General features: G+C 46.3%; 1 protein-coding gene across 6 annotated transcripts in view; it reads right to left on the minus strand.

The window, feature by feature from the left end:
• The window catches only part of tweek (transmembrane protein KIAA1109 homolog tweek), a 647,796-nt gene that overhangs the window by 394,637 nt on the left and 229,670 nt on the right, over positions 1–23,489 (minus strand). For all 6 annotated transcript variants that reach the window (XR_008613545.1, XR_008613544.1, XM_050182732.3 and 3 more), the window contains exons 20-23: positions 21,937–22,055; positions 15,559–15,883; positions 15,235–15,336; positions 1,652–1,897 (exon numbers count right to left, since the gene is read on the minus strand). Coding sequence is in view for 4 of the 6 variants with exons in the window: in XM_050182732.3 (XP_050038689.2) it covers positions 1,652–1,897; positions 15,235–15,336; positions 15,559–15,883; positions 21,937–22,055 (792 nt within the window). In the remaining 2 variants the exon portion in view is untranslated. The remainder of the gene's footprint in view (positions 1–1,651; positions 1,898–15,234; positions 15,337–15,558; positions 15,884–21,936; positions 22,056–23,489) is intronic.

The following is a 23,489-nucleotide window of genomic DNA, read 5'->3' on the forward strand; positions in this document are numbered from 1 at the left end:
TCAGTGATTTAGCTGGACAGCTTAATAATGTTCGAACAATACTAGGTGGACAGAATAGTTTCAAACTACACAATGGCCACGTCATCGCTTATCATGTTGATAGTTATGGCAACGGTGAACCTCCTCAGTGAACAGCCTTGACATCATGTAGACCAGTTGAAACCATGGTCAAGCCTTAAATGAACACATCATAACACAATGTTGTCATCAATAACCACAGACAACCAAAAGACCACAGAGCCACACTTCTTCAGCAACCCAAGCTTTTAGGTCAACAAGGGAACGACGTCCACCGGTCCAGCCCAACTTATGGAAGACAGGAGTGCTACATAGAATTCAGGATCTTACTTTCTTGCCTGTTATGCATGACATTAGCAGTGACGTCATGGCATAAAGATATAAAAAGAACATGTGCTAAATAAGCATATTTTTTCTTCTGTTGTTTACTTTGCGTATGGCTCATGACATATCAGGTGTGACAACAATGGCATGACAACACGATGCCAATCCTGAGAGATGCAGTTCGACCAGCACATTATTCTACACCTAGCTCACCCTTTCAAAGTAGATGCTGTGAGCACAATGACAATGGTGGGACGACAGTGGGAATGACATGACAACGAATAAATGATCATAAGTAGGAGTAAAACTATAGGAATAGATACAAGACAGAAAGTCTTGTGTATGAGCTATTAGGCAAGACAGCAGCCAGTCAGCAGCAGCCGCAGCAGTGGGAAGGTTAAAGAAAGAGGCAAGGAAAGCTTCACTTTAAGATAATCAGAATGTGCCCGCAGAAGTGAAAAGCCTGCCTGAGATCAAGATATGGGCCTCTAGCCGCTGCCACACTCGGGTGGAAGTCACGAGGCCTTCACGACTGCGAGCACTAACCAGTCACAAGATGACAAGAATTGCAGCTTCTACACCGTTTTGTTCAAAATAGAAACAAGATTAGCTTATTAATTCAGTACATAAATGCGTGTTGATTTGGTGGGCATTTTTTATTGTTCTATTGATACCCTTGATAATATTGACATGTGTACTTGTCTTCATCGGGCGACACGTTTCACCACCTAACAAATGTTATCGCACAGCGCAGGATGCGCTTGCATGTGTGGGAAATTTCTGGAATGTTATCGATGGTTCTATCCACTGCCTGTGACTAAACCTTGTGTAATCTGATTGCATGTGTGTGCGATGCGAATAATGTAGAACTTTGTGGAAGGCGCGCGGGTCCCAGCGATTAGTCTGGAACATTCGACAATTGATGTATAAAAGCCGATGCGCTTGACCCGTTGATCAGATTTTTGACGATCGCAGACTGTGTTTGCCGCTGTCACCGTTCTTTGAGTGTAGCCTGTTTTTGAGGGCACAAGTTCGCCCAATAAAACGCTAGTTTCGTCTTTCTCAGTTTGGCTGCTTTCTTCACAGTCACTACCACGTGACAATATGACATTTATATGATTGGGACATTTTTTTCCAGTCCTGTGAAATCCAAATCAACAAAGTTTTACTATACAACATTGAATTTAGGCTTCTCTGCATGCTACATGTGCAGCGACTCAGATCAGAACAGATGTCACTAAGGAGAGTCCCAGCTGCTGCTTAATGGGCTCTTCTCAGAGGCAGTTGGAAATGAAAAAAGGCAGATTACCTCTGCATTATTTTTGGTGGGGAAGTGTGATGGACGAGCACTGCTGCCAGCAGCTCCAATGGATGCAGCTCTCCGTGCCCGTGCCACCATGTGCACATCAGAGAAGCCGCGGGTGCCCCAAGGTGTGAAGCGAGGTTTCCAGCACGAGCTGGTGTGCAGAAAGCAGGAGGCTGAAGGAGGCGCCCCGTCTGTGGGTCGTGTCACCAAGTGAGGCAGAGGTGCCACAGCCTCCTCCCAGTTGGCCACCTGGAACCCAATGGATCTTTCAACCAAAGCAAAGTAGAAATACACACAAGCTTGCAAATTTTTTCTGTAGGAGAAACAGTGGCGTCACATCTCGTTAAGTGGATCAAACTGCCCCTTTCTATGAAGAGAATTCTGCCTTTCCTTTCTTTAAAAATATTTATTCTTCAACACAGCACCGCTGCAGACTAACCACTTGTGATTTACTCTGTATGGAACAAGTGATCCCTGCACAAACAAGCACCTGCACTTCAGCGGAGGAGCTGTTTATACTCTGATTCCTTATCAGTCCAATGTCCATTATTATGAGACCCTAAACAACCACACTACAATGCGTGAGCACTTGTATGATGTAGCACTAGTGCGAGTGAACAACTCGCAGAAGACCATGAGCACTCCCATAAAAAAAAACAGCTTCACGGAAACCTGGTGCAGTGACATGAAGATATCTTAATTATCAGCAGAATATGCAGTCACTCATGAACACGTATGCCACAGTCTGAGCCTCTTCTCCTGTTTCACATCAATCCACACGAGCTTCCACAATACTAAAGAGGGCTAAGCAGAACAGTGAAGCTGAAAACAACCTGCAAAACAACACAAACAAATTGAAGGTAAAAATCAAAGTACAGCGTGTCAAGTTGTCATCGAGTGAACACTGTCTTCCAGACACTAGTCCTAACCCATGCAATACTGTAATAGCTAATGTTGCAAGTGGCATACACTTGGGACAAAAGTGCTAGAAAATAAAAATTTTCTTGGATTCCCCTTTTTTGCAATATGCCATGCGCAAAACACCGGCAATGCCACCTGCCGCGAAGGCTGTGAAGTGTAGGCGGGCTCAGGCAAGCACTGTTCCCATTAGCACCTATGCACGTGTGCACTTGATCGTAATTTAACGCTTCTGTCAGCCTTCAGTGATGTCTTGAAACAACTGTTGCGTAGTTGGGTGCTTTAACACATAAAAAAACTCGACAGGCACACACTTAGTTTCCTGTGCTGCTTCGCAACCAAGAGCGACGACGGCAGTGGATCACCGCTATTCGACGGATAAGATAAGCAACCGCACTTTGTTTACAGCTGGTTTAGAGCGATCCATATGTTTTTATTTCTTGCTTCATGTCACGGCACCTCCAGCGAGCACTTCCACATTTAAACTTAGATTAGATTATTAAATTATAGTGTTTTACGTGCCAAAACCACGATCTGATTATGAGGCACGCCGTAGTGGGAAACTCCGGAAATTTGAACCACCTGGGGTTCTTTAACGTGCACCCAAATAGACCGTAAGTATGCGGGTTTTGGCATTTCGCCCCATCGAAATGCGGCCACGGTGGCCGGGTTTAAATCCTACGAACTCGTGCTTAGCAGTCCAACAGCGTAGGCATAAGCAACCAAGGCAGGTCGTTTAAACTTCATTGCCTCGTCTACAGTACAGAAGATACGATAAACATTAGGTTGTTGTTAGTGATGAGACACCTCCCTTTAAATGATGATGCCCCCCTTTGAAAAAAAGAAGAAAGAAAAGAGAAAAAAGAACATGCAAAATTTAAGCCAGAGAAGGCGGAACAAAGCTGTGAAGTGCTTATTGTTAAAAAGCAGGCGACGGCACCTTCAAAAACATTCGCAGTTCCGCCAGAAAGGCGAAGTACTGATTGCGATAGCAAATTAGTAGATAGCTGTACGAAGTAAGGATAGTAATTTTAGGGACCGTATAAATGTAAACATTCGCTTACTAACAAAATTAACAAATATAGAATATATAAGCGTGACTCAATGAAGACGTAGAAAGAAACAGACACACACAGACAGCGCTGTCTTTGTGTCTGCTCCTTTCTACGTCCTTTTTCAGCCGTGCTTACACATTCCATCATGGATCCAAACCAAATATCCCGCCAACGTGTTTTGATTAAATTGACCAGCAATATGTCATGCGCACACAGGTAAATATGAACATATCTAGCTCGATGAGCGTGGAAACTCGCTGTCAAAATTCTGGAGTGAGGAATCGTGGCAACAGCAAGCGAATTGACCTTCATGCATCTCTCGCTTCAACGCGAATGAAACGTGAAAAGCATGGCACATACGAAGCTATTGGGAGTACGTGCACTCTGCGAACATCGCAGATCACTTCAAAGATGAGTCCCGCACAAGCGCACACTTTGGCCACATTTGCAGATCACTTTCAAGACACACGTGCGCCGGCAACGCGTCCCTACGGCATTTGCCAAAGGCGTCTACTACAGCATTGCCGATTCGCATGGCCAAAGTTGTAATAAATGCCGCAGTTGTCTCCACTCTGTACAGAGCGGTGGGTGAGGAGGACATCGCGGTACCCTAGCAACCACCAGAGAAGAACGCCCCTCCTCTTTTGCCTGACTCCCCTGCCTCGTGCGGGACAGGAGAGGGCACGCATCTGGGCTGCGTTCTTCGCTGACGCACGCAAGATTGAACCACATTCGCCGGCTCACTCTCACACGGTTTCACTCGTACGAAACCTCACGGCAACGTCGATGACAAAAACACACCTGCAGTGTCCATATAATTGCTATCGCAATAAAACGTCACGCAATCACCCATGCGTTGCATGCAATCGGCTGTTGCTCTACCTATCGATGGCACTGAAATGCGGCCTGCAGCGTATAATGTTTGTTGTATGCTAGCCTCAGCTACCTGCACATTGGCTGTAAAACCTGGTGTCTGTGAGCATTAAAGGCTTTTGACAGGGCATTCAACCATGTTTTGAATGCCTCTTAACATCACTTTGCAGTAATGGGAAATGCCTGAGTTTCGAAGCCCTGATGTCTGCAACTAGTGCAGATTAACTTTAGCCCAGCTGTGTCACGCGTTGTGGTCAATTCTGAAACCTTCATGTTTTTTTTTTTGTTCTTGCTAGTGGTGGTAGTGAGTGCTTGGTCTCTTTTTATTCTTTTACATGAAATAGGTCAATATATGTTCATGTTACTTCACTGTATTTATCTCTTCTTTAAAAATAACTTCAATGCAGCATGTGGTTTACAAAAATTATTTATTGCCATGCTCTGTATTTGCTTTCAAAGTGTTCATATTGTGTAAGCATACTCTTTTAACTAATTAAAAAGAGCTGCATTGGCTATTCCGACTCGGGGCACTACAACAGCTGATACAGTGGAACCCCGATTATACAACTTTCACGGGACCGCGAAAAAGCGTCGTAAAATGTGGGCGTCATAAAATCCGAACATAAATTATGCCTATAAAATACTACTTATATTGTGCAACAGATTTACGACAAACTTCAATGTAAACTACTAACACACTCTGCAGGGCTTGCAAACCCAAATTACCAAAAAGGTAAATGCAATAAGAATTAATGCTGCAGTACAGGTACCAATCATGCTTTATTAAAACGAACCTTCAGGCACTCCACTGCCCACTGCCGCGATTCCTGCAAGCCGGCGTGAACTTTTAAAAAAATCAGTAAGTTTCTTTTGGACCTTGTTTGATCCGTGAACCAAGAGCTTTCACTCGAGTTGGGCAACGTCCAAAAGGAGGTCCTCTGCGGCGTCGCGTGAACAAATGAAGTTCCGGATACCGTCTATGTGCCGTAGCACCTCGGCGAACCTGGTAGGCACAGGCACGGCATCTGTGGCGTTGTCGTTGTCTTCGTCCGATGTCGCAGCGATGTCGGCACTAGGCAAAGCCTTCTCGATGGCGTCATCCAGCGACACTTCGCCGCAGATCGCAACATTGTTGTCGGCCTTCACGTACTCAGCGAAGATGGTGGTGAGGTTTAAACACTCGAAATCGTTGGCGGCGAAGCCTGCATCGGCCTCGAGCGGCATCGAGGTCGTTGCATCCCCAGCAGAGGAGGCAGTCTCTCGCTTAAAGTCACAGTGCTTGAACGAGATAGCGACTGTGCTTCGAAACGCTGCGTTCCATGAACTGGCAATAATGCATGGCGTCGAGCACAGTGATTTTTTTTTTTCCGACTCATTGCGCCCCATAGCTGCCATCCGATGCTGCACTAACCGCTTCCGGTACCCTTGCTTGACGCACTTAATGATGCCGGCATCCAGCGGCTGCAGCCGGCTTGTGCAGTTGGGTGGAAAAAAAACAACCTTTATGTTCCTGAGGCTGGACGTATTGGGTGGGTGACATGGTGCGTTGTCCATGAAAAGCAATATTTTCCTTGCCTTAGCACCCATTCTGTTATCAAGCTGCTGCAAAAAAATTGCTGAAGTCATCCACGCCCCGTTGTTGAAGTTGCAGCTGCACGGCAGCGTCTTCAAGTTCTTAAAGCACCATGGCTTTGCAAACCATCCAACAAAGAGCACAGGCAGCCTCTCAGAACCATCCTCGTTAGCACAGAATAGTGCCGTCACGCGCTTTTTACTACGCTTGCCACCATGACAGCTGTCACCCTTAAACGCAAGGGTTTGCTCAGGCTGCATATGGTAAATAATACCGCCCTTTTTCAAACTTCTCATGCTGTCCTTCTTTTGCTGCTTTCCGCTTGAGCCCGAGCTTGTTGGCATTCTGCAATATCACCGCTTTGTTTGCCAGGATCATCTTAAGCGAAGATTCGGGTATCTTAAGGTACCGGGCAATGCTGGCTTTCGTGGCTCCATGCTGCTATTCCACTTCCTCGATAATATTCAGCTTACTGCCGAGCGACAGAGCTGTCCGTTTTCGGGACATCATGCGTCGCCTTGCTCCACACAACTCAAAACCTCCACTGAACACAGGTCGCTAGAATTATGACGAAGAACATGTGCAATAAACCCAGGCCTCTCCGCGGTACCTTGTCAGGGATCTGCTGCTGGGAAACTGGAAGGAGAGAAACGCTTCCCCAACGCGACGAGAGGCGACGCTGCTGAGAAGAGAGGGAGAAAGTGATTGGGGAGAAGAAAAGGCACTATTGCAGCACAGCAAGCGTCGCGGTTGGCTGCTGGTGGGGAAGAGAGAAATGAACGATGAGACGAGGCAGGGAAGAAAGCTGTGCTGGAGCGCACCGGTCGAGCGGTGCCAAGCGCTCCACATGTGGAGAGACGGAGCGAGCAAAGAGACCCGCGGCACTTTTCTTTCACCCGCCGTTCCATACCGCGCTTCGCAAGGGTCGTCATATAATGCGGGTCAGGCATAAAATTCTGTCACATAACTAGGGTTTTTGATACATTGCTTCTAGGGGGGCTTCGGCGGAACTGCGCTAATCCGTCGTAGAACCCGGGTCATCGCAAAACCGGGGGACGTACAACCGGGGTTCCATTGTACAACATGCAGTTTAATTCAGCATTTTGGTGCGAGTGTGATGCTAATAAAAATCGTGGTGACACTAAAGAATAACATAAGATATACAAGTAATAAGATCCTGACTAAGCGGGGAGGCAAATTTTCAGTTTTGGCGTCTTCCAATATCTCCCTCGTGTGCTCCCATGAAATCATCGAAATGCTCTGCTTGATTAATGATGGAACATGTGAAATTCATGCTGTGCAGACAGTGGTAAGACGCAAGCATAAAAACAACCAACCCTTAATTATTTCCGCAGTCCTATATGTGCTATTTTTCTCAAGCTCATCATGCTGGTTTGCAAATTTTACCATCACTGGCTTCTCACGTGGCTGCACCTGTACGAACCATTCGCAGATGCGACACCGCTTCCTCAACCTACTATAAGGAAACACGGTATGTAAACGAAGAAAGTGTGTGCATAAAGAATGTTGGTTAATGGGCCAATAAATGAAGCCATTAGCGACGGTGGGGTTATGAAAGCAGCATACTGGCGACGAGCTCCATTTCGTAGGCAAGCTTGTTGATGCACATTTAAGGCAAACACTTGGCACTGCAGGGTTCTCACCCATGCTCTTCGAACAAAGAAACGACAACACAGTAGTGCAAGGACATTTATTGTGCCTTTTATGCACTAATGCTTGCTAGCCGAGTTGCTATCCAGAAAACATGCCAATGGGGACGTGACAAATCACGGAAGTCTGACTCACCGCAACTGGATAGCGAGCGAATATGTTCGCCCCATGCTGAACAACGCTTAGTCCTTTGTGCGTATGGTCACGCGAACAGTGGCGCGTTCAAACGATCGTGTTCGTTCATCTGATGTAGGCCTTGTGAGACGGTCTCGCAAAAGCATGGATCGGCGCATGCACGGAACGTCCGAGCTGCTTGCCAACCCCGAGCCAAAGAGGAAAAGCCTTCTCCCTTTTGCGCCCAAGTAACCGCGCCGTTAGGTGGCGTTAGCAGAGCAACACCTGCGCCATTTCTCGTACTACCCTGCAAGCATACCCACCGCTGTCGTAAAGCCATCTCAGGGTGTCTTACCAAGTTGACATTCCTAAATTCCCTGAGTTTTCCAGGTTTTCCCTGAGCACCTTTGCAAAATTCCCTGAATGAACCAGAACTTTGTTTTATGTCAAGACCGGCTGACACCATTATGCCCGATGCCGTCACTCTCTAGTAAGCATGTTGAAACAAAAAAATGACTGAATCAAGTTTGAATAGTAAGGAGTAACATCTATTTTATTCAAAAATAAAACAGAAGGAAGGTGTTAGTAAAATGCACAGCGACAAAAATGGTAAAACCCATTCCAAATGGAGTCGAACATTTTCAAATACAAATGAAAAGGAGATGCATACAGAAGTAAATATTTTCGAATACGAGCTATTTCTATCAACTGATAGCAAATGCATCGGTATGAGGCCTGAACTTTCTCACAACTAAGATTCTCTCTCAGCAGCTGGGAACTCAACCTCAACTGCCCTGACGTACTCTCAGCCCGTGCACAACATCTCAGTGCTGGGTTTCACTGCTTTAAAGAGTTTATGTTGGTTTGGATGTGAGACACCTGCATCTCAGCGTCAGCCAACGCTTTTTTTTAGCTAAAGCTCTTTCAAAGAGGTGGCGGCACGCTTTATTTCTCATTAATTACTCAGTGCGCCGGTCCTTTCTGTTCTCATCCTCCTTCCGCCACGCGTTCGCACCATGGACCATTTGAAGCATCCTCTTGGTCAGTTGTACAGTCAACGTCCGATTTTTCGGACTCCCTAGGGGCCGCAAAACTATCCGAATAATCAGGCAGTCCAAAAAAAATGAATGCATGTCTTTACCTGCCCTTAAGGGCTCAAATTGCCACAGGCACATCCGAGAAAGCTCTTAAGGCCTACCAGTACACTTATTAGGCATATCGGTGCTCGTACTGTCACAGTAGATGGGGGTGCACGCGTGTATAATTAAGGAATACATACCGTGTCCCGTGACAATAGCCCCTTCCCACGCTTGTTATGCTTCATTGCGTACCACTGCTGTACAGAGGCGAAGCTAACTTTCGGAGACTGGCATTACGCAACGCACTGTGCTTCGCAAGCTTCGAAGCCAATCGCGAGGATTAGAAAGGCAAAGTCGGTGCTATTGCTGACAGCGGCAAATTCTTTCAATGAAAAACAAGGCACTGCATGGCAAAAAGCTTAAGAGCGAACGTAGAAGCAGCTAGGTCTAACGTTGCCGTGATGGTCGCTACGGCTGCCAGCGGATCTGCATGCGAGTGCCGGTTTGAGGCGGCGAGATAATAAAAATGGCGGCGGTCGTGGCTTTGATTAATGCCATAGAGTTTTTCACTATAACACCTAGAGGGTAATCTGGCCTCACCGTCTATGGGAGTTTCTTAAGGGGGCACCGTGCCGTCATGGGAATGACGGTATATGTGTCTGTGAGGCTCGTGTTGGCTGGTGTTGTAAGAGGCTTCGTCTAAAACATGGATTCGGCTAAACAAATAACGCGTTCTCAAAGTAAAATCTTCATAAAATGTTTCCATTCACGCATACTACATCTTTACTCACCTACACTGCATGACCAAGCGAAGAAAAGCAAGAACAGACGACAAACTGTTTCAAAGCAAGCACGAACCTTGTCATCTGTCATCCAACTTTAGCGGCCCACTGATACTTTTTACGTAACATATAACGTACACGCAATAACAAGTTTTCATAGTTAAACAAAACATGTTTTTGCGTAATAATAAAACCAAAACAGCTTTTCACGTGCTGTTTTAGTAGAAAATGAATCATTGTGACAGCAGAACAATGCTTGTCAAGCGCGTCTTCACGGTGTCCTGTCTCTCCGAGAACGATGCCTATCCTAAGTCACAATATACCGGCATTCCCATGCATACCACAGCGCAGTAGCGCCAGATTTCCCTCTAGGTAATGTAGTGAGCAACTCTATGATTAATGCCATTTCAGACCTGAAGTCAGGGCAATATACATTGACTCTTTGGAGTCGTGGTGGTGCCACGAAGCCGTGCGAATTATCGGACATGTCCGAAAAATTGAGCGTCTGGAAAATCGGTCGTTAACTACTCTGGCAATATCTCGTGCCGATGACACGACGTCAGTGAAGATTCGTTGCAATTCCTCTGTTCCGGGGCCAGCATTAACACAACTTTCGTGCCCTTTCAATAAAATTACAGCTAATTTTACCTGATAGAAGCACAAATTCCCTGAGTTTTCCCTGAGTATTTCCAGACTATTCAAATTCCCCAAGAATTCCCGGTTTTCCCGGTCGGTAGACATCCTGGCCATGCGGCGAAGCCGGAGTACAGGAGACGGGAGCTATGCGGGAAAACAACATATCAGGAGATGCATGAGTCGCACATCCCCACAATGCGCTAGGAGACAATGTCGTCCTAGACAGCCGTGAAGTCAGACACATGTTCACTATTATACAGCGTGATTTCCTTGCACACACTGACACTGCAGAAGAAACTATCTAAGGCGTGCACCAGCGGCAAATTGCACGCACACACTTGTCATGCCTGCAGTGGAAGCGAGCGTCTCCCACACGGGGCCCACCGGCAGCTCCAACGGCCGCCACTACACGGCTTTCAGTGGTGCCCCCATCGGCGCTGCACATGGCATTTAAAGCTATTCATGTCAAAATTTATCACTTGAAGTATTATTTGAATTCTGGGGTTTAAGTGCCAAAACCACGATCTGATTATGAGGCATGCTGTAGTGGGGGACTCCGGAAATTTTGACCATCTAGGGTTCTTTAACGTGCACCTAAATCTAAGTGCACGAATGTTTCTCGCCCATCGAAATGTGGCTGCTGTGGCTGGGATTCGATCCCGCGACCTCATGATTAGCAGCACAACACTATAGCCACTAAGCAACCATTGTGGGTTCATTTGAAGTATTAATACTTGCTGTGTACATGTGCGCAATCGCATTAGTGCTGCACTGAATGTAGGCTACAGGAACCCTATGAAGTTGGCATCACATTTTGCATCAGCACAAGACTTGCTATCTTCATGTGAAACCTAACACATTAGCGGACCCTCACAAATCAGCATCACTGAGAGCACGACTGATCTGGAATTCTTGCTACTTTCACAAAGCTCTCATAGGATCACAAAAACCTGGTTGCCCATGATACACATACTGACCTAATGATATGAATGCCTAGAGAAGACATGCAGTTGAGGAGTGTGTACCATGGCTTAGAGATGTGTGAATGCGGTTCATTGTGACAGAGCCAAAACGATTTAGTGTAAGATTACATCACAAAATGGTGTCTATTTTGCAAGTGCAGTGTATCAGCTTCGATATCCCACCGAGTTATCAGACCAACTGGGGTGCGATCAGAGATTGCTGCTCGGAATGCGCTTTCAGTTTCGCTTCATACGAATGGCCTAGGCTGCTCCAATGCCGTCAGTCGCTGGGCGCGGCCACACTTTTGGTGAAGTCGAACTGATGACACTCTCCTGTCAATCATTTTGAAAGTGAGCATGCCCTCTGCTAGGAAGAGAACATGATGAGAGCCGTTTCGTTCGAGTGATCATGCTTTCGCTATGAGACTGGCTTTGCATAGCACGTCTAGTGGATTGGATTGGATCTAAGTGGCGGCTGTGACACTATGAATGGTACATTCGGATCCAATCCATAGTCTAATTCGAGAAAATGGTGCTTGCAATGGAATCTTCATCTGTTGTGTGGGCGTTGCTCGATGAGGAAGCAGAGCGGTTGAAGGAGCGAAATGCATTTGAAGAGATGGCAGAAATGAATTCCCGTCGCTTCCGTTTCTCGAAACGAACAGTGCGTTGAGCAGCTCCCTCTGATGCACCGAGATCCGGTGGCCCAGTCAGACATTGCGGTGCAATGACATGATGCTGCCTCTTGAAAAGTGTGCCACTGTTCCTGCTTTTTTTTTTTCTCTGTGCACGACACCACCTAGCGCCCATGCTGAGAAACTAATAGTAATGAATTGCAGTAGCCATAAGTATTATTATTTGAGAAGATGTTTAGGCTAGAGAAACAAAATACATTTTTTTTCCATATAAAAATTTTATTCATTCTCATGTGAGAAATAGTTATTTAGTATATTGTCCCCAAGCCGGCAACAAACGAGGCACGTAACTTCCGGGGAGTTCACTGCTTTCTAATTGGCTGGTCTCTCCTCCTGTTCTCACCAATTTTGCAAACCACCCACTTTGTGACGTTCAACGTCTGAACGTGTTCTGTTCCAAACAAAGATCTCCGATCGTACCAAAGAGCACATTTTCTTGTATTCATGTAAACGGGAGCTTACACCTAATAATGGCAGGAAACTATAACCACCAATTGAAAAATTGGCAGAACCTCACTCAAAGTAGCATTGGGTGGTTCAGCACTCATAAATAGTTAGACTCCTTTAACTTAAACCAAATTATTCAAGGAGACAAGAATGGCTTATACCTCATGGTCACTGTTGGATTTAGTGTTTCCACACAGTAAAAAAGATAGTCATTCAGTCACAGAAGAAAACAGAGTATCTAACCATAAGATTACTGGTATAGCCATAGGCACGATGCATTGTACAAAGTACTTTGTTCCAGTAACAGATAAAGACTAAAGACATGCTCATGACAATTCTCAACTTTCTGAAATTCCAGCTGGACAATTTTGAACAATATTCCACCAACAACACAGTAAAGGATCTGTGGAATGAATTTGAGGCTATTCTAAAGCACTATGTGTATAGGTTCAAACCATCTGCCATAAAAATTTTTTAACACTGGATACCTTTGATAATCCTTGGCATTACTCACACGAAGCAAAACCTGAAAAGGCACAAAAAGAAAAGGGCCTTAGAGGGAAAGGTCCCATTGAGTTGGGGCTGCATTCTAACAAATGACCAAACCCTGACAATCTTTTTAAAAAATTCCCCACAAATGTTTTGGAGGCTCTGGGAATCGGCAAAAATCCATTGTTTCTCTCACCACTAGGCGAGCCGACAAGTTCTAATCCGATTTCCTCTCCACTCTCGTTCTCATGGAACGGGGGTCCCAGATGGAACCACCCGTGCCCAAGGGAGGAGACGACTGCGAGAGACCGACCGGAGCAGAAGCAGCTGGAATGAGCATCTTCCAAGAACCATGGTCGAGGACACAGAGCAATAATGGAGGCCACAGCACTAAGCACAGGTGAATACCGCTGCTTCTTGCTAGCCAGCTTTCAGCCCATTCATCAAGCATCCCGGAAGCCAGCACATCATGTTGGGAAGGTGCAATAAAGTGTTTGTTTTGTTTTATTGTTCTGTTACCACTGTGTGTGTGTTCTGTTCGCACCCATGCACCTGTATGTCTCCGGGGTCGGTAGCGCTGAAGATGCATGTGTGCAGTGACAGGCTAGACAGTGTCCGTAGCATCTTAGTAAGGGCTAGACTGGGTGGAACCAACTTGCAAGTTATTAATGTGTTTGCATTTATAGGGCACTTTGCCCACTTTCTGGGGGCCAGCTGTGCATGTTTGTATCTAACCGTTCTCCCGCATACCTGGATCACTTGGTAGTTCGTGGTAGAATGGGTGGCCCATTGGGCTCCTGTGCTGAGGGAACTGGGTTTGAAACCAACTATCAGACAAACTTGGGGCACTCAGTATGAGCCAATGTGCGCATATGTACCGCTTGGGTCACTGTAGACGTGGGACAGGGTAGGTGCCGCTGTTCAAAGAAACTCTTTGACGCCCACTTCGCTCCACAATGTGGCGCCTATACGATGCCTTAAATGCATGTTGTAATGGCTGGGGTCGGGCATGAAATAGATGGTAGCTGGCCCATGCCATCGTCCAACTCATCCACGCTGAAGACTTTGTTGAAGGGAGAGACTTGTTCTCATCGAGAACTAGGAATATGGGATTTATTTACAGCAGCTACATGAGAACGTCACAGTTCATCAGTCTAGCATGACTGAAAGAGAATGCACGTTCAGCAGCCACGCCATGGCTGCTTATAAACACTCTGTCCTCCCTAGATCCCTAGGTGAGGGAAAACAGCCGTTCAACTGTCGACCAATTTGGAGCGTCCAAAGTCATCGCAGTCAACCTGCTTTTGGGGGGGAGGGTTTACGCACAGATTTCCCTGGCCACACCAAGGTGAGAGGGTTTTTGCAGGCACGAGTCTTGTCCTGAGCAGGCGCCTCTTGATACCAGAGTTGACCCCGCAGACAGTAGCCGCCGTGTCTGTCCATTGACTGACGACTTCTAAGACCTGGTAGATGGCGCTGCAAAACACCTTCCAGTAGTTCCCCCGCTCCAAACAAACCGTGATGGTGACAGCGAATCCACTAACAATACTTGGTCTGACTTACTTGGTCTGACTTACTTGGTCATCTAACTGGTGGCTGGCTGCCTGTGTCTATTTTGTGAACCGCCAGGGATGTGCAACCAGGCAGAGTGGTAAAAATATGATTATGGTCTGCAAGGATGTTATTAAGTTTCTGCTTCTGCTCCTTCCGAAGGTTCTCTAGACTACATTCACCACTTTTGGTATTGTGGTATACATCCAGCACATCTGCAAAAAGTGCCTGTAGAGAGCTAGCCACATCTTCATTAGGCTCTTGACTTTGCTTATCGCATTGCAATGCTGTCTTACAGACTGACAGAGGTCGGTGTCCAGCACCGATGCACATGGCCGCTTCGGTGCAGCGTGAAGTGTCGCTGACCGCGGACACTCAGAAGCCGAAACTGCCGCAGGCTGCAGCTGTGACTCTCGTTGCTGGGCTGGGAGGGTTTGGTTGGGCATTGCAGTGGTGTGCAGAGATGAATAGACGAAGGCCAAATCAGCTGCTGCTGGTGCAATACGCGGTGCGGTGGTGGTGGTGGCATGTAGCATGGTGGTGGCATTCGCATAAAAAGTCAAATTTCATTATGATAAAATTTAAATTTAAAGAAGCAAATTGCAAATTTTACCAACTTCATTATATCGAGTTTTAACTGTAAAATACAAAGTTTCCTTTTATGCCTTTGTGTTTTTTTTTCACAACACTAATGCTTTGTGGAACCTATGTTCTATGTATACAATGCCTAAGAAGACATACCTGGTACTGTGACAAATGGGCTGCATAACAAGCCATCAGCAGAGGAGACTCGGTTATTGGACGATCCATTTGATGGTGCAGGTTCACAAGGGTAACATCCTCCTGAAGAACATACAAGATCACTTTTATCAAAACTGCCTGCAGAGCAAATTAACTTAAACATAAACATTTCTTTTTTGGTTTATGGCACAAAGCTGTAATGAGAGCTGTGTATAAGGTTCTTTTGTTATACACATTTTACTAAGAGTTTAACTTTAGCAACGAGTCCTGAAGTAGAAGCCCAAACAAAATCGGTATCTAATATCAAAGGTGAAGACATCAAACCTGTGATGACACAGCTGAGAGAAAAGAGGTGCTTGACACAGAGTTGGAGTCAGCCTCAGGGTCCTGCTCCTTGGCATGGCGTCTCCGGTCAAGACTGGAGCTGGCCGAAGATGAGCCCCGCACACAAAATGACCGGCGCCTCCTGTCCGAGTTTTGATCACTGTCATCTTGTAAACGCCCAGCAGCAGCCCCATCTTCATCAGCAGAGAAGAATGCTTCCGAGGAGTGCGTAGAGTCTGTTGACACCGCACGCCGCACAGCTGAGCCATTGCTACGTCTACGATCAGTCGCATCATCAGCTGCCTCTCGGGAACGGCTGTCAGGCCTGCAAATCAAGTGCATTAGGAAACTGCCAGTTGTACTCTACATGATATGACCACTACACCAATAGGGGATATTCAAAATTTCAAGTGCCATCTATCAACTTGCTGCAAAGCGTTATCCTCCATCTTGGTGATGCTGCGATAAAACGAAGCTTCTTGCCCAAGAGTGTGGCTACACCTATAGCTGCTACTTTCATCCTTTTTCTATGGTGCCCTCCCACAGCCATTTGCTGCTATAAGTAAAGAAAAATGATCCGCGGCAAAGCCAGCAAATACCTAAGGTTGTTTGTTTTCAGCAGTGGAGACAACAAAATGAGCAAATAAAGTGAAACACAGATGCTAAACAGAGACCGATGCAACTAATGTCGTGGATCGAGTGCTCCTGAATCTCATTCTCTCGTGCCCTTACTGCGAAAAATTATTTTTGTGTTAATGCATAAGCATTCTATGGATACTTCCTGCACTTTTCGGGGGGCTATCTACATACATTTGTTTGTGCGTTCGTACCTAATCGTTTTCCTGCCTACTTGGGTCACTGGGCAGATTGTGGTCGAACGGGTAGTGCATCAGGCTGCTGTGCTGAGGTAATATAGTTCCAAGTAAAGCATGGCACCAACTTGAGTCAATGAGTACACGGCTATTTTTATATATGTGCTGCTCCTAAACGAACCTCTTCACGACGACATGGGTCACAGTAGACATGGGACTGGGTAGGCATCACCACTGTTCAACAAAACTCTTTGACACAGATTTGGAGCACTGGATAGGTGCCAGTTGGTCTAGGCTGAGGGAACAGGGTTTGAGACCAACCGTGGTCTCACTCTGAGCAGGCCACTGCTGGAAGTGGCTATTGTTAATGCATTAACATTCTTAGGCCACTTCATGCACTTTCCAGGAGCTATCTATGTATGTATCTATGTACGTTTGTATTTAACCGGTTTTATGTCCTGCTTTACTGGGTAGTCAGCAGCAATGGGTAGCACATCGGGCAGCTGTGCTGAGATAACAGGATTCGAAAGCAACCATCAGACCAACTTTGGTCACTGAGTATGTAGTAATGTGTATGTGGGAGGCGGCGCAAAGAGGTAGCTGCCGTGGCCACAGTTTATTTAGGCCAGTCAGTTATGGTGCCGCGAGATCTCAGGAGCTGCAGCTACCACGACTGCAAAAAGAAAATATGTGCAAAAGGTGTGCATATAAAAAAAAGAGAAACTGTGATACTATATGCATGAGTGGCAATCTGTAGCGTCCATTAAGAAATCCAGGTAAGCTTTAGATTGTTGATGTCTATGCACCTAATGCGGTGTGACTCAGCAAGCAGAATTGAGGCTTATTGGCTGGTTCTTGACGCGTGCCGAGAGTTCAGGCCATTGAGGAGCTACGGAAAGCAGATGCTATTGTCATTGGTACTGTCAGGTTCACGGAATCCGAGAGAGATTTACCAGGCAGCACCGGCAGCATAGGTTGTGAGCGAGGCACAGTCACAGTGATGCCGTAGCGCGAAATCATGACCTGCCGCAAGTTCTAGTAGATACCCAAGTGTGGTCGAAGTCGGACCTCTGAAAGAAGACCGTTTGGCAGCTTGCAACTCCTGTGGAGATAGCGCAAGTGTTGGTCACTGAAGTAACCAGATGGCAGCACTGCTCCTACAAAACTTCGGTAGACCATGCATCCGCAGAAAACACAAGTACAGAACATTGGAAGGCTCGCCTGCTGCTGCTTGTGGTGAAATCTCAAATGCCGATAGCATTAGGGCTGCAGTGGTCACTGAAGGCATCGCGACATTTCTGCGTAGTGGAGCCGGTGGGAGTGCCTCTGAATTGGTAATGAGTGAAGTGCCCATGAACAGAAAGCAGATAGCTTGTGGGAACGTCCCAAGGAAGGAGAGTGGCGGGTCACAGAGTAACTGAAAGCACTTGCATTTGGCCAAGTGAATTCTTTGGATAGAGTCATCTCACAGCCGCATTTGAGATGGGGTGGAGGCTCATGGACTGAGTAGAAGTTTGACGCTGGGGCCGGCGTGTGCCGTAGATCGGCACAGGTGGATGCCGGCGACGTTGGACGTGAAGACGCAGAATGACACAACAGTTCAAACGGCGAGAGCTGTTGTGACTGAGCACTCAAGGTGAAGTAGCCAACAAGGACAACTGCCTGCAAATCCTCGTAGAAGTCAGGAATGGGCATTGGCAACCAGAGCCTGGAACCTTGTTGAGATGGAAGTGGCTATCCAGCTGGACGAACCAAATGTACAGCCTGTCAATGTAGAATTCCTGCACACCCTACAACCGCGCGAGGTCGTGTGAGGCCACATCACTCCCATCGGTAGAATTGGTGCACTGACACTGGCATGGCTGGGCTCAGTTGTCTGGGTCATGTGAGTCCCCAATCCACTAGTTACAGGGTCCCTTATGAAAGTAATGCACATTTTCTGGGAAAAATAAATTTATTGACCGGACTTGTACAAATGGTTAAAATTCTTCAAAATACTCTCACCCTGCATCAAAACATTTGCGGAGACGTGGCTGCCACGTCTGGAAGATACCCTGAAAGTCCTCGAAAGGAATGTCTCTCAGGAACACTGTACCATGCTTTTGAATGTTTTCCACAGACTCTCGATGCTTTCCTTTCAGTGCTCTCTTCACTCAGGGAAACAAAGAAAAGTCACATGGAGGCAAGTCGGGACTGTAAGAGGGATGGGGGAGCACCGGGGTGTTGCTCCGGGCCAGGAAGTTGGCAACGATGAAGGACGTGTGGCTGGGGCCATTGTCATGCTGGAGCTTGACCGTGACTTTGATGTCATCCCTCACGCGCATGACCCGGTGCGTAAATCTCTTGAGTAGCTTTTCAAAATGCAGCCGGTGTTACGCTTGAGGACTTTTTAACACTATTGGAAGCCTATCTTAATAGTACCTTTATTTGCTTTGACAAACAGCTTTTCTTACAATAATGCAGTATTTTCATCGGTTCGTGTATTGCGCCACTGCTGTGCAACATATTCGTATCTAGTGTTGATCGCCTGCTCGATGAGGCTTTTAAACGGGACAGCACTTCAAATATATTAAAAGTATTTAGATACATGGATGACTTCTTAATCCTTTTTAACAGGCAAGGCTTATTGAAGCGCTGTGCTGATATTTTAAACATTTTTAGGGACAATGGCAAAGGGCTTTCGTTTACGCACGAAGTGCCATAGCGTAACACCCTGCAGATTTTAGATTTAAGATTAACCTTTCATGACGGGCAAGCTTGTTGGCAATATTTCCCACGTGCCAAGAAAGGGTTGCTGCCATATAATTCATGTAATTCCAAAATTGTCAAGTGTGGAATTGCTATGCTCTGCTTGGAGTCTGCCGATAACATGCCGGTAAGACAGCATCTTCAATGATGGCGAGAGGGTGTGCACAGGTAGCAGGTTGGTCGGCAAAAGGAGACAGGAAAAGCTTGCCAGCACCGCAGTCAACAGTGGCACCGCACTGTTGTAGGAAATCGAGGCCAAGAATTACATTGTGAGTAGATTGAGCAAGTACTGCAAATTCGGCTCGATACACGTTATCGGAGAAATAAAGGTTCGCGGTGCACACACCAATAGATTGGAGCAACTCTCCAGTTACAGCTAGAAATGCATTAACGTTATCCCAGCGAAACATCACTTTACGGCCTAGTCAGGTTTTGAAATCCAGGCTGATAACGGAGACACTCACTCCTGTGTCCACTAAGGCCAACGTAGCAACCCTGTCCACTAAAACACGAATCTTGTTATGACATATGGTGACTGGCGGAGGCATAGGGGCGTGTAGTTGATGATGACTGGCGACCTCACCTCCATTGGTCGCGACGCCTAGTTTCCCGGCGGCGGTGACGTGAGACGTCATGGAAATGGAGACCTGCACTGGCCTGAAGGCGGTGGCGTCAAGCTCCACACAGAAGCTGGTGAGTCGCTACGGTAATTCGTTTGGTGGTTTGTCCTGCTATCGGAGTCAGAAGGCAAGCATGTCCCGTCGCCGTGCCGACTGCTACACCGATAAAATTTGTGCTGTCGCTCTTGAGAAACTGCAGGTAGTCTGGGTGAGTAACCGTCGTGGAAGTGATAACTGGGATGCGTGTTCATAGCGGGGTTTGGCACTCTTGAACGAGAAGCGAAGTTGTAGGCATCTACGGAGGCAGCATTGATGGATGTCTCACGGAAGTCGTATCGAGAAAAGGACTCTCGAGCCCGCAAAGTCAACAGGGAAGCCGCCTCACGTCGGTCAAGCTCTTCGCGCACCACTTGCCGAATAACTGACGCAAGGTCAGATGGAGCTGAGACCACGTCAACACTGGCGACATTAGCGACGTTGGCCAGGCAGCCGAACTTCGGTGTGATATGCCAAGTTTTCAAGGCTTCAAATGTACGGTAGTGCTGAATGACGTCACTTATGGAGTCCAGACTGTCTTTTCCGATGAGGAACTGGTACACGTCCTCAGTGATTCCTTTTAAAAGATGACCAACTTTGTCCTCTGCTTTCATTTGAGGGTCCAGGGCCTTGCACAACTTCAGCACTTCCTCGATGCACGTCGTGCAAGTTTCGCCGGGAACTTAGGCTGGCTGCATTAGGGTTTGCTCTGCACGCTTCTCTTTAGCTGCTGGATCTCCGAAGCACTTCCTGATATCATCTACGAACTATTCCCACGTTGTCATGCTTTCTTCGTGGTTTTCAAGCCACACAAACGTGGTTCCCTCGAGGAAGAAGGCAACGTTGGTAATCTGGGCAGTGGCGTTCCAGCCATTGAACCGAATTGCACGTTGGTAAAACCTGAGCGATATGTTCATGTCTTCCCCGCTTTTTCCGGTGAAGGTTCGTGGTTCGATGTAGAGCTGCCATGAGTTGCTGGAAGATGGTGGAGCGTTGTCGTCATCGGAAGCCATCTGTGGTGGCAGACCAGCAATTCGGCGACTTCGGCGAAGCTCCACCGATTGCACTTCTGCCGGGCGGTTCGTCATCGTTCTTCGGGGGCGCTGTTGTTTTACCCCGCACCGTCCACCAAAACTGTTATGATGGGGTGCATTTATTTAGAGATGAATTGATGAAAAGGGGCCACGCCGGCACCTAGCCTCTGTAAAAACAAGCGCACTTCATTCTTCTCTTCCGTTCTCTCTGCAGCTTTGTATTGCATTCAATCTTTATATTGTGGCAACAGACGCTGTGTATAACTGAAACTGGGACACCTCAGGAAAAAGCAAGCCTTTACTTTAAAAGAATATGTCATTTCTACTACATAAACTACAAGAATTCTCACAACACAAAGTTGTACGCACACGCTAGCAGTGCACAACTATCACAACTGCCAACAGCAGGAATGAGCGACAGGAAACCCTATGCGAGAGATGTTGGCGGCGGCGCTGCTATTGCATGGGGTGGCATCCAAGTACCGAACCTTTCCACACCTTTGACCTCACAGCAATGCATGGGGTGTGCCACCCCTGAACACAATATCCCTTTCCAGTATACTGTAATGTTACTAAGCTGATTTGTGGCAGCAAATGAAGTTTGCTGTTCTTTAATCACTGGATTAAGGCGATTGCTGCATTTTAGAGTCCTGAATAGCCACACAACAATCATCACCGAACTTCATATCATACAGCCGCCTTGTTATATTTTGTTGCAAAAATGACCAAAGCAGCCACTGTTTCCAGATGACTATGCATTTTGAATATCCCATATCAGTCCCACTAAGATCACAGCTTTCTTTATGAGCTCTCAGAAGGGACATGCCCACATACATAGTAAGGATCTAAAAATGGGTGATAATGCTTAGTAGTAGGGTAGGCCTCTATGGCATGAGCAAAAGTTTGCTCTAGCAGGGCAATTGCATCCCTTTTTGTAAAGCAGCACACTTTAAAGCCATGACAAGCACACACCACTTTGTCATCATTTTGTGTGTGTCTGTATTTCCAGGCGTGCTACTTTAGCCAAATCAGAAATAAGTTCATGAGCACTTGCTAAGCAACTGCCTCTTTATACCGTAGATACCTGAAAGCTGTAAGTGGCACATCTAGGAAATAAAGCAGACATACCCGTCACATGCCGAAGCGGAACGGGCAAAGCTAACGGCAGCTGGCTGGCGATGTGCTGGGCTGCTGTGCTGGCGGAACACAGAGTGGCGTGATTCTTCTTCTCCCTGCCCGGCATCACCCTGACAAGAACAAGTGAACCACATTGCGAATGTGAGAGGTGCAACCTCTGGTCCCAACAGCTGTATGCATTATTTTATGCAATAAAACTCTTGTTAATTTAGGCGTATTTGGCCACCCATCAGTTAATTCAGACATTGGTTATTCCACAGGCAATTTTCAGCCCAATTTTCACGAAAAAAACAAAGAAAGGGGGGAGGGACATGTGTTAAAATCGGGCAAATACTGTAATCACTGTATTCAAAGGGGCTGGTTGGTTCACCATTGGAATAAAACAGAAACAGCATTATACAGGATGAGTGAGTAAAGAGTGTAGGACAGCACTCTGTCCTGTGCTCTTTACTCGCTCGTCCTGTATTGTGCTGTTTCTGTTTTATATCGTAATCAGACATTGTGAGTTATGACTAGTGCTTGAAAATCTTTCTAAGGCAGGCCGAAAATGGACGTTTTTGATGAGAGATGATGTGTGCACAACACATTCCCTGTCCCCTAAGCTCCACCAGCACAGATGCTGCCAATAAATAGGTCGCAATTGGGGTGACTATTGGAGTCACGCAAGTACATGCTCACTGTTCCCGTTCGATTATTTGGCAAAGGATAATTTTATTATCTATATAACAGAAGCTTGGGCCCGTAGAAATGTACGGGCACCGGCCAGGACTTTCAATGACGATCGAATTAACCAAGAATTCCAATTAAACCAGACTCTAATTAATGCAAGCCTACTGTATTACTCTAGTGAAGTATTATGGCAAGCAAAATCTGCTAAAAAGCTTTTTATGGCAATTGTGTAGTAAAAAAAAAACAATATATATATATATATATATATATATATATTTGTCTTGAAATTTAATTACAGTTTTTAGTGCCAAGCATTTACAGAAGAAACAGATGGCCAAAAAGAAGTCAGTGGCTACACATAGATAACTTTTAGCAGAGAATGCAATACTTATGCAGACTGCCCTAATTTGAAACTGAAGGCTGTCTTCGAAACTTCTACCAGTACAAATAATTATTTGCAGTTGTTTGTCCATGGTCTCCACAATGGGCATAATATTGAACAAACGATCTTGCAATTCAGAGGTGTTCTGCGGTGGGAATTACCACAATGCCTGCGTGCATTGCAGTATGCTGAAAGGCGCTATTGTAAATGAGCGCAGATGTATTAAATCACACTTACTTGAAGTCATAATCAAAAATTTTTTTTATTGTGATAGCGATTATATGGACACTACAAGCAGATTTTATTTATCACTATTGCTGTAATGTTCCGTATAAACTCCGAGGGCGATGACACCGTTGCTGTGTGTCGTATGCTGCATGTGCAAGTGAAAGCACACGAGGGTAGCCGACGATCACGCCTCAATGTGGCAAGCGTGAATGAAAAAAGCAGAAAGCAAGCGCACCATTTTCTGTCACGCGAAAGGCTGTGGGCG

The sequence above is a fragment of the Dermacentor andersoni genome, chromosome 4, assembly GCF_023375885.2.
Source record: "Dermacentor andersoni chromosome 4, qqDerAnde1_hic_scaffold, whole genome shotgun sequence".
Classification (NCBI taxonomy): domain Eukaryota; kingdom Metazoa; phylum Arthropoda; class Arachnida; order Ixodida; family Ixodidae; genus Dermacentor; species Dermacentor andersoni.